Source organism: Chaetura pelagica, unplaced genomic scaffold (genome assembly GCF_000747805.2).
Source record: "Chaetura pelagica isolate M959 unplaced genomic scaffold, ChaPel_1.0 scaffold224, whole genome shotgun sequence".
Taxonomy (NCBI): domain Eukaryota; kingdom Metazoa; phylum Chordata; class Aves; order Apodiformes; family Apodidae; genus Chaetura; species Chaetura pelagica.
The window spans coordinates 1,636,455-1,648,666 of NW_009953316.1; the positions used below are offsets into that span (position 1 = coordinate 1,636,455).

The 12,212-nt window shown below is 42.5% G+C and overlaps 1 protein-coding gene across 1 annotated transcript in view; it reads left to right on the plus strand.

The window, feature by feature from the left end:
• The window catches only part of EXOC4 (exocyst complex component 4), a 390,906-nt gene that overhangs the window by 61,071 nt on the left and 317,623 nt on the right, over positions 1–12,212 (plus strand). Inside the window, exon 7 of the mRNA XM_009998103.1 lies at positions 4,276–4,453. Within this exon, the coding sequence (XP_009996405.1) occupies positions 4,276–4,453 (178 nt within the window). The remainder of the gene's footprint in view (positions 1–4,275; positions 4,454–12,212) is intronic.

A 12,212-nucleotide genomic window follows, 5' to 3' on the forward strand; every position in this document is an offset into this window, starting at 1 on the left:
TAAAGTGCAAAAAAGTTGAATGGGTTCTGGCATGTTTTTAATGGTAGTTTGTGAGCACTTAGGATGATTCCCTTCCCACCCAAATCATTGCATGATTCTATGTATCTTGGTGTGAAGAGTACAAGGTATTGTAGAAGAGGCTGTGTTGATTAGTTTGGAGTACTGCTGTGTCTTAATGAACCTGTGGGTCCCTTTTGAATTGTGGAAGGTTCTTAAATTTAGAAGAATAATCTGGATGTCTGTCTACTTGAGGGCCAGGTTTATGGGACGAGATTTTATCAGGAATACATTGCCATAGCTTTACTCTTAGTTGAAATTCTGGCCCAGGAAGAGGAGGTGTACTGATAATTTGGTATTAAATGCATTGATTGGATTCAATGTACTTTACCCTATGTGTTCATAATACACTTCTGTTTTATATATACACCAACAGTCTGACCAGACAAAGGACATGATTGCTGCTAACATGCAAGAATTGTTATTAGTGACCTCATTCAGGTGTCAGCAGTCACTCTGCATCAATTCATTCTTCCTTACTGCCCAGACAAGAGGAGTTGCTTCCGGGTGTGTCACTGTCTCTCAATGTATTTACCACATTTCTCCATGAAGGGGTTATGAGATGGCTTTGACAAATTGCCTGAACTAGGCTCTTGTCACCCTCTGTATGTGTTCTGGGTAGGTCGCTCAGTGCTGTAACCCCATATGCATAATATCTAGGCCATATTATTTTATGCTGTTTTGTCTTGTTGGCTGCCTGACACAGACTGTGTCTGTCTCTTTTGGGTCACCTTGGTTCAAAAATGACCTGACAGATTTAGAAGACTCTTAGAGAAAAGAAAGTTAAGAGATGCAGGCTAATTTGAAAACAGGGAGATATGGGAATATGATGTGGTTGAGGATGGACAATGTAATGGGGTGGCAGTTGGCACCACTGAAGAATATGGATGGGGCAGATTTTGTGTCTATTGGTCTGTAACATAAGGATGGGAAGACTCTGGAATATAAAACAAAAAAATTATTTTCAGCATAATATTGTTTTAGTAATGGCTCTATAAACAAGCTGATAATGTGATGTCAGGCTCAGCTAAGGACAATTAAAATGAATTTGTCAGACTATCCAGCTAGTTTGGTTCTGCCAAATTGTGCTTTCCTGATGCAACAAGGAGATATATAGATAACTGCATTTTCATTTGTAATGGGACATAAGTGGAATTTGAGTTTGCACTGATAAATTTTCTCACTGTCTGTAGTTGATTTGCTCCCGTAATCTTGCCTCTCTCGGCCTCCTTATGTTGGTTCTTCCAACATAAAATTGCTCATTAATACAAGTTCTTCTACATCTGTTTTCCCTCCTATTTTTGTCTGGCTTCTGGTTGACCAGCCACTTGTCCCAGCTGCCCCTCTGTCACTTGCAATGAGAAGTTCTGTGTATCTCTTAGGGGATGATGAAGCAACAGTTGCCTCTCTCATGTGAGGAGCACTGGGCTCCTACCAAGGGAGGAACATGGCTTTTCTTCCACACTGGACTTTCCCATATTGAAAATACTGCTAATGTTTATAATAGCTGTCTTTTCTGGAGCTGTCTTTACCCTCATGTCCTGTATACTTCTGTTTATCCCCTTCCAGGGCCTTAAATTTCTGCACCTGTTTTCCTTCATAGTACCAGCAGTGCTTTTCTTCAGACATTTGTTGGTGTTCTTAAATAGGAAGACAACTGATATACTTACCAGTTTCTTTTGGCTTGCTTTAATGTCATAGTTCAATAGTTACATCAAGTGTGGCAATGTTAGTGTCCCCATGGCTCTTAAGAATGCCATCACTCCTGAACACATTTTTACTATGATGGACATCTGGCCACTTGACCTTTTCTGCCACGCCTGACTGTACCCTCCTAGTTTTAGGATCAAAGAAACATGGAATGGTGAAGGTTGGAAGGGACCTTATGGATCATCAGGATCCAACCTCCCTGCTATGAGCAGGGACACTTCTCCCCAGAGCAGGCTGCACAAGCCTCATCCAACCTGGCCTTAAACGCCTCTGGGAGGAGGATATCAACCACCTCATGCTTATGGCTGTGGAAAGCAGAAAAACTCCAAATATGTTTATGTACCTTCAAGCTTGTGAACATTCTGTTCTTGTTCTTTCACTTTTGCTTAGTGATTCTGTTGAGGTTTTGGTGCTTCCCAGCGTATTATGATGTCAATTCATGGAATCATAGAGTGGTGGAGGTTAGAAGGAACCTTCAACATCATCAGGTTCCAATCCCCCTGCCATGAGCAGGGACACCTCCCACCAGACCAGGCTGTACAAATCTCATCCAACCTGCTCTTGAACACCTCCAGGGATGGGGCAGCCACAACCTCCCTGGACAACCTGTTCCAGCGCCTTGCTACGCTCATGGTGAAGAATTTCTTCCTGATGTCTGACCTAAATCTCCCCTCTTTCAGTTTAAAACCATTCCTCCTTGTCCTATCCCTGCCCTCTCTGCTGAGAAGCCCCTCCCCAGTTTTCCTGGAGCCCCTTCAGTTGCTGGAAGGATGGTAATGAGTTCTTCCTGGAGCCTTCTCTTCTCCAGGCTGAACACCCCAACTCTCCCAGCCTGTCTCCAGAGCAGAGATGCTCCAGCTCTTTGATCATTCTTTGATCATCTTCATGGCCTTTTTCTGGATTTTTTTCCAACAGCTCCATGTCTGTCCTGTGCTGAGGGCTCCAGAGCTGGACATGTGGTGTCTTACCACAGTAGAAGGGCAGAATCACTTCCCTGGCCCTGCTGGCCATACTTCTTCTGATGCAGCCCAAGACACAATTGTCCCTCTGGGCTCCAGCACACACTGGTGGCTCAAGTCCAGCTTCTCATCTTTTACCACCCCCAGGTCCCTAACCAGTGGCTCTTTCCATTGGATTGAGGTGTTGTTCTATTTGAACTGTGCAGTTGACATCATTGGTGGGTGAATGGTATGTGTGACATCCCTGAGAGCTTGCTGTGAATGAAAAATTCTGGTGTATTAATGACCCAAAGCTGATACTATTTTTTTAAACAGTAGCCACCTTCTCTCCTTTGCCAACTAGAGGTCCAGTCTAGGCTTGCCATAGGCTAATGTAGGTGGCTTTAGCTACAGAGAAATGCCAGGCCACTTTTACTGTCTGGTGGTAACAGCCAATGTGTTACAGCTTCCAAATTACTCCAGTTAACTTTCCAGCTAATGAAAGTGGAGATATTCAGTACTGAAATGAAGTGGCCAAGGCATGAACACACACCTTGTTAGTGATGAACTAACACAGAAGTGTGGTGGTTCAGGATTGGGTGCAACTCTGTTTCTGCTGCAGATCTTCTGTCCAGCTCTGGAGATAGAAATTTCTGGTGGGAAAACATAGCAAGCATATGGTAACTCTTTAGCTGCAGCAGTGAAATGTGATGGAGCCTGTCTGTCAGAGCTAGAAGTATCTGACATATGGATTTAGGAAGTGTTATCTTCACATTTTGTTGGGGTTACATGTGTACTTGAGTTGCTCATTAAATGGCAGTGAAATTCATCAGATTTTTTCTGAAATAATAAGATGATGAGTCATTCCTTATCACAAAATATCCAGGACTTTGCAAAGGTACATTAATCACAGTAATTGGGCAGTCAGGAAGCCACAGGGAGAGGTAAAGTTAGGACACTTAAAATGTAGTTATAGCTGTAGCACCTTCCATGTAGTAGTAAAATCTTGATGACTGAGACAGTTGATGAGCCTTGATGTTTTAGGTTCCTGATCTCTTGCTGTTTAAAACCTTCCATAGTACTTATTTCATAATTAAAAGTTACTATCTTGCGTTCTGTTTGTATGGGTAAGTTCATTTTTAGCTACTTGCAGTGTATTTTCTTCTGGGTGGAAAAGCAGGTAGTCTCCCTCCCTGTCTGCAGCTCTATCTAGGAACTGAAAATGGTCTCTAATATCATGGTACTGAAGTGTAGTTGCTGATACATTTGTCTTTCCTGTACCCCCAAGTAGAACATACTAAAAATGAGCAACTCTGATGTAGTGGAGGGAGTGAGAAGGAAGATCTTCAAGTATTCAGGCACCAAACCTGAGCTGCTGCCAGCTGAAGTTAGCCACCTGAAGCTCAGAGGGTTTGAAGCTAGGTGACCTCCCAGCTTGCACCCAGCTTTTGTCACAGAACAGGATTTGAAGTCAATCTTCTGACTCCTGGTCCACTGCTCTGTGCTTTTATGATTGTCTACCTATGGTGTCTTTTGGAAATTGAGTGCTGGTTGTCTTGATGGTTTGCAGATTACTCCTGGAGCTACTAGAGCTTCTCTTTGACAAGTTCAATGCTGTGGCTGCTGCGCACTCCGTTGTCCTTGGACACCTTCAACAAACAGTGGCATCTCCTTGCAGCCAGTATGATGGTGACGTCAAGCTCTATGACATGGTTGATGTGTGGGTGAAGATCCAGGATGTCTTGCAGGTAAGAGCCCTTCAGGTGAGCACATTTTTAGCTTGGAACAGCTTTTATAACCAGAATACCAGAGAATACATGTGATCCTCAAGAGATAGATGTGCTTGAACTTGTCCTAATTTGTGGTAAGTGACCACATAGTCTGTTCAGCTCCAGAGAGCTTAAGTATCAGCAAAAAAAAAGTATCTGTGGATTCCTCCTTATGGTGTATGGAAGAAGCTGATTTGTTTTGCCTACCCAGTGATTTTTCAGAAGCTTTCAAACAGTGACATTTTGGTTCTGTGTTACCATGTCATGCCTGTCTGAGGAAGCATCACAGCTCTAATCACTTGTCTTCTCTTGTCATTATGGCTTGGTTAGTCAGTTGAGACACTTGCTGCTGGCATGTTTTCAGGGAGTTCTTACTTGATTCTTATTCTGAACTGTAGCTTACTAAAGCTGTACCTTGCTTAGGCTTTATTCTGGTACCATGGCTATCACCTTAGTGTCTGAGACTCACAAGCAGCAGAGCTGTCATCTGTCTCATGTCTGTTCTCTCATCCTTGCTGTGAGGCCAATGTGTGCACATTGGAGTTGATTTATTTTGGAATTGCCTTTATATATAGCACACTGAGGTACAACTCACCCAGTATTTGATTGAGGAGGTCAAAGAAATGAGCCTGGCATTATTTACCAGAGGTGGCTTGATTTATGATGGTCATTCCACCTCTGGCCTGTTCATGAAAAATGTTCTGTCTCCTACTCTAATACAGTTCTTCACTGTAGGGCACAAGTCTATTTAGCTGTTGCTCTAAAGGTTTGTTTGACTGTGCAGTGTTGCACACAGGGGTTTTTTGTTTACACAAATGCAGTTAACTTTGTGCATGGGGTGAATTTAGATACTTGGACATGATAAATGTAAAGTATGGGCCTTTGAACACAGCCACAGTCTCCTTACCCGCTTATTTGTCTTTCTAGAGGAGTTAGTATTTTTATCAAAGAAATTTTGGTTAGTTTTGTCCATGATAGATTTTCACCTTCAATATTGTTCTTGCAAGTACTTGTTTGGGAATGTCCAGTCAGATGAATGATGGTTTTTTTAACCAAAATGTCAGAGTTGAAGCTGTATGGCCCTGTTAAAGGGAAGGATGAAACTGAAGCACATGAGGAAGGGCTTGACAAGAGGTACCTCCAGTCATCTTGTTATTTGTGTGGTCTGGATAAACTTTAAGAGCTTTGAGTTCTGCAGATTTTGCTTCAGGAGGACAAAGCCTTGGGAGTTAAGGTACTGCAAAATTTTATCTTCATGAAAAGAAAGACAAGGCTGGTAATTCCAAATTCTAAAGAGCAGCGACTGTTTGTGATAATGCTTGGGGAGATTGTGGCTGCCCCATCCCTGGAAGTGTTCAAGGCCAGGTTGGATGGGGCTTGGAGCAACCAGGTCTAGTGGGAGGTGTCCCTTCTCATGCAGGGGGTTGGAACTGGATGATCTTTGAGGTCCCTTCCAACCCAAACCATTCTGTGATTCTATTCCTCATGAGTGGTAGAAATGGGAATGACTTATACTGGCTATTCCCAACCAACTGGTGGAACTTCTATCCAGAAGTGTGTGTAGGTGTGCACATAGAGTGAATGTGTTTTCCATGGGAGAAAATGTTTGACCAAGCTTTCTATTAAATTGAGTGTGAAGAAAAACATAAGCCACTTGTAAATGTTTCATTGCTGGTGGTCTGAGAGCACAGATGTGAGAGCAAGTCAGAAAAGCTTCCAAAAAAGCTTTTACCAGAATCACAGAATGGTTTGAGTTGGAGGATGATCTGAGACCATGACAATTCTGTGGTTCTGTGAAGGTCATCCAGTTCCAACCCTCTGCATGGGCAGGGTCACCTCCCACCAGCCCAGGTTGCTCCAAGCCCCATCCAACCTGCCCTTCAACACTGCCAGGGATGGGGCAGCCACAGCTTCTCTGGGCAACTTGGGCCAGTGTCTCACCACACTACAGAAAAGAATTTCTTCCTAATGCCTAACTTAAATCCCCCCTTCTTCAGTTTTATTGTGTTTTATAATACATAAATGCAGCACTTTAAGATCCATAAACTCTTGCTGGTTAAGGGTAGGAGATGAGCATTGACTGACAGGGAAAGGAGGAAGTCTTCCATTTCCTTGTTCAAAACCTTGTGGGTTTTTTATATATGAGTTTCAAAGCAGTAAATTTGTTTTTTGCCTTTACCTTTAAGCCCAAAATTATTCCTATCCTATTTTTCTAAATAAGGATGAGTGTTTGAGAGGAGATCACACATTTGTGGCAGAGGGAGCAGAATAATGTTTTAAGTGCTTATTTAAATGTGCCTGTTGTTGGGGGAGGATGGAAATTTGGAGGAAATGGCTTTGTGGTGGGGTGCATCAGGGAAATGATGGAATTCTAGCAGATCATGATTAATGAAATTCATCAGGCTAGAACAGTATCATGTCACTCTGCAATTCACATGGCTAATCTGCACATGTACGTTGTGTCTCTGCTTGTGGAACACGTTACAGCAAGGTTATCTCTTTAGAGTTCTGTACAAAAGCCATAATGTGCTCTCGTGGTGTGCTGAAAATTGTCCTTGGAGGGAAATGTGAGGGAGTTGTTTTCAGCAGCTTGTTTTTGTTGCTGGATTTCTGAATGCTACCTAATAACTGCACCAAGGACTGCACTGTTAAATTGGTGACACAGAGTTGTGCAGTGTTGAGATACTGAACATGCAGATATTATATATTTTGACCTTCTTTGAGAATGGGAGAATAATACTAAACTCATCAGGAGAAAGACAGTGACCTTTTAGAGCTGGGTACACGAGTGCTAGAGAACAAACCAACCAAAAAATCAGTTTGTCAAAATATTAGAGCAGCCTTGTTCAGGAAAACACAGTTTGAAGTTATTTACTTGTAGCAGAGCCAGCTTGTAGTCGTGTGGCTGTACCAACAGGAGAGATCTGAGGCTTTTTTAAATGTTAACTTGGCATTTAGTGCATGTAGCTAATTCAGCTCTTCAGTGTAGGAGTGGGTGGAATATCCTTCTGAAGAGCATAATTACTGTAGGACAGAGTACTCGTCTGGAGAGAACTGGGAGCTGGGTTACAATGGCAGTTGGCAATGTACCCACATGAATAACTTGGCTTTTTCAGTCTAGGACAAATCTTAGCCCAGATAAGGGCTTTTCTGTCCTGTTCTGTTAGTGTCAGGGGACTGACAGCTGGCAGACATATCATAGCAGTCGCTCATACTTGGTGTGATGGTTTTCCCTTGCTGTTATCTATAAGCACAGAACTTTTAACAGTTCATTCACCTTTTTTTAGCATGGTCTTTTGATACTACCATGAGAGATCTGTCCCTGCTGAATATCAGTGTTCATTCAACTGCTTCAGGAATGTCACCATTCTAGTGAGAGGATGATCACCCTGTCAGGTGTTTTGTTTCAGTGCAGAACCCCACTGCTGGAGGAAATGCCAAAGACATTTCCATGTGTGCTCAGCATCTTGTTGTCAGCTTAGGCTGGTTTTATTTGCCTCCAAGGAAGGCATCTTCTTTTCAAGTGTTAGTATTTGTAGTTGAGGGATCTCAATTTTTTGAGAGGTCTATATGTATTTTCTTGCTGCTACAGAAGAGAGGGATAATCACATATATGCTCTGGGATGTACATGGTATCTTTAGCAGGCTGTCTGGTGGTCTGTCTATTGAGAAGACACTGACAATTATTACTTTCCTTTTTTGGGGTTTTCTGTTTAATGCTTTCAAATGTTTTCCAAAAATGGTGTGATTTAGCAGCCTAAACATTGCTGAAATACCATAAGGAAACTGGAGCAAGAGAATTTAAAGCCTACTCTCTGCCCACGCTCTACTGTTCTACTGCAGAGCTGGAGATACCAGAAACTGTTGGTTGAAAAAGCCTCTTTGCATGTGATGCTCTTCCATCCAGAGGCTGTATGACATACCTTCCCTTAGGAAGAGGAATGGCACTTGAGTGCAGGATCTGAGGAGGGAGATCAGGTAGTTTTGCAGTACATGGCTAGGTCTTGTGGCCAGAAACGTGAGCCATCTCTGAAAAGATGCACTTAAATTGTCTTTGCTATGACATACTTTTCTGGGAGTCCTGCTAGAGCTTTCATGGCTATGCTGCTGTAAGCTGAGCCACCCTGTCAATTTAAGTGAATGCATGGAAAACATTATTGGTTCTCTTAGGCAAACAGGTGAGGAGGGGAGAGATAGTGGAGTTCAGCAGTCTGAGTGCCGGATTTGCCCTGCTACATCCTCATGGAGAAGGTGCAGAGGATTCAGCTCCATGTCAGGCTCTGCAGATCAAGTCAGCTGTGCTGTGATCCCATTTTTTCTTCTGTAGGCCTTTTTTATTTTCCCTATGTCAGTCCCCTACAGTAATCTAATTTGAAGTAGTTGAATTGGCTGCAGATTTTCTGCTGGCTGCCTTTTCTGCTTGCCCAGGTCCTTGAATGGTGTTAGTCTTGGCACAGGAGTGAGCAGAGGGAGCACTCCATGAAGAGGGGAAGTGAAGGGTTTATCCTGCAACTGCAGCTTTCATCAGCCTAAGCTGCTCTGTGGAGTGGCACATCAAGGTACCTGCTCATGGGGGAAAAGAGATGGATTTTGCTCTTAGGCTCAGCACAGGTCTGGCAGCTGTGCAAAACAGGTACTAAAATGGCCTGTGATGTTAAGAGCAGGAGCTTGGGAATGATGTCCTGTTGTGAGCTCTGAATCTCTCTGCACTTGGAATGCTGACTCTTCAGTTAAGTGTGTCCTGGAACAGGGAACCAAATCTCTTTGCACCTTTGCATTTAAAGGATGAATGAACTATTTGTGATACACTTAATACTTGGAAAGTAAAATACGAGTCTTGAATAGGTGAGAGGTGTTAGTGTTAATAATCCATAAGTACTGGTTGAAATGTCAGAGCAATATATGAAATTGCTGCTGCATTTGAGAAGTTCACCAGGCAATATTTTGAACGTAAAGCAGTGTTATTTTTCAGAAAATCTCTTTACAGGTATGTAATGATTTTGTTGTTGTCCTCAAAATGTGCCTGATGGTATTTCTGCTTCCTTTTAAATGGACTGAAACTTGTGGAACTGATGCCCTTGGGCTCCTTATTGGTTTGTCTCATTAATGCTTAATCATGGAAGTGATTTGTCTGCAGCTTTTGAAAAATACTTCCAATCAATCTTGGGTGCATGAAGACGGGAGAGAGAACATTGTACTTCTTAGGATGCTCGTATTTTAAAATGGAATTTAGATAATTAGGCTAAGTCACTTGGCATTTTTCCTCTTTCTCTTTTTGAAGTGAACTCAGAGCATGGATTAAGAATTCCAGCACAGTGAATGTCACATCTTTTTTCTGCAAATATGTGCTACTAAGAGCGTGGCAATTTCTGTGCAAGTTACTTGTCCAGAAGAGTCATCTTTCTGAATCTAAGAAAGGATGAGATTATTTTGCAGGCAGCAATTTCTTTGACTTTTGATCTTGTCAAGAAGGTACTTTGTCTTGCCTTCCCTTGCTGTTAAAATGTGTTATAGATTTACTTCAATGTATCTAATAATTCCAGTTGGCTCTACATTTTGAATCCAAGTAATTTGGTATCTTAAGCATTTAACAAGATGCACTTGAAGATGTTGTATATTGTCTTGATTAAGGTGTAGTCCCCAAGTGCCAAGACATTTCATAACATTTGGATGGATTATGGAGCTAGAAGGGCAAGGAACTACATATCAGTGGCATAATGTCCTTTTAAAAACAAAGAATATGAAGTAGAAATGTACAAAATATATATTTTTTTCCTTAACTGGATGGTTGTGGCTAAAGTGAAGGGTGTTTAAAACTGAACTGCTGTGGTAACAGGTACCTGGAACAAGTCCAGAGCTGGCTGTGAACATTGGATTATTGTCTTTCCTGGGAATGGTCCTTGGTATCTGAACTGTGCTGTATTAGCCTGGTGACACAGCAGAAGTTGGTGTGAATAGAACTGCATTAGCAGCTTTTGTTTTGAGAGTCATTTTTATCCCAGAGCTGTTGATCCAAACTATTTCATAAACACTAACGTTTGCTCTAAAGTTCAAAGAGATAAAGCCCTGCATAAAAATGAATTGTTTGAACAGTTCACAGCCACTTGTGCAGCTTATTGCAGAACAGGTCACTGAGCTTATGGTTTGAGAGATTTTAAAAAAGGTGAGTTTATTTGATGAAATGTTTGCAGTTATGGGAGCAAAGAAAACATTCACCCTTTCCTCTCCATGTTGTAGAGCAGCATCAAGTTGCCCTTTAAAGGGCTCTTCATTTCACATGGATTTTCCTTTTAATAGTTGAGCATAGTTATCAAGTTATACTTTCAAAGAATATTTGGAGCTTATGCTTAAATATTTTAGGTAGCTAAATCCACATGAGTGTAAAGCATATACTTAAGCTGTCTTCTGAAGGAGGAAGGTGCACAAAGTCTTGTAAAGCATCCCATCAGTAAATAATGCCAAAAAAACCTGCTTAGCCTAGTTGTGAAAGTATAAGTCAGCTCTGCAAGGTGTTAGGCTGAGAGGAAGTCTGTGTTATACAGAATGGGGGAATAAAATGTTCCCTACTTCAGTATTTGGCAGTTGGAATGAAACCTGTGCCTTTCGAATCCTGGGCCATTTTCAAATGCTTTCTAATTTATACAGCTTGATAGCACAATTTTTTGCAGCTTTTCTCAGGGGATGTCACTTGGAAGCCTGTCTTTTGCAAGCTGCAAGGTTGTTGAGAAGGTTATAAAGTGGCCATCACACCTGCAGTGAAGTCTGTGTTGCAAATTGCCAACAGGGATAGGGGTATTCTAAATAAAGTGTGCAAAGTTTTCAGCTTTGTGGCTCTTCAGGTCAAGAAGGACAAGGAACTACTGGGCAGAGTTGAGAACAGGGTCACTAAGATGATTAAGGCATTGGAGCATCTACCATATGAGGAAAGGCTGGGAGAGCTGGGTTTGTTCAGCCTGGAGAAAAGGAGGCTGAGAGGGAATCTCATCAATGCTTATCAATATCTACAGGGGTGTTAGGATGATGGGGCCAGTCTCTTCAGCAGTGTCCAGTGACAGGGCAAGGGGCAGTGGGCACAAGCTGGAGCCCAGGAGGTTCAAGTTAAATGTAAGGAAAAACTTCTTTACTGTGAGAGTAACAGGGCGCTGGGACAGGCTGCCCAGGGAGGTTGTGGAGTCTCCATCTCTGCACACATTCTAAACCCATCTGGACATCTTCCCCTGTGAAGATTGGACCAGATGATCCTTGAGGTCCCTTCCAACCTCACAATTCTGTGTTTCTGTGCAATCTGCTCAAGGGGATCCTGCTCTAGCAGTGGGGTTTGACTGGATGACCTCCAGAGGTCCCTTCCAACCTCACAATTCTGTGTTTCTGTGCAATCTGCTCAAGGGGATCCTGCTCTAGCAGTGGGGTTTGACTGGATGACCTCCAGAGGTCCCTTCCAACCTCACAATTCTGTGTTTCTGTGCAATCTGCTCAAGGGGATCCTGCTCTAGCAGTGGGGTTTGACTGGATGACCTCCAGAGGTCCCTTCCAACCTCACAATTCTGTGTTTCTGTGCAATCTGCTCAAGGGGATCCTGCTCTAGCAGTGGGGTTTGACTGGATGACCTCCAGAGGTCCCTTCCAACCTCTAAGATTCTCTGTTTCTGTGATCTTTCATTTAACTATTTCCCTGGATTCCTGAACAATTTTGCTAGGTCTGATGTGCTTTTTTTTTTTTTCCTTGTTATTTTCAATTT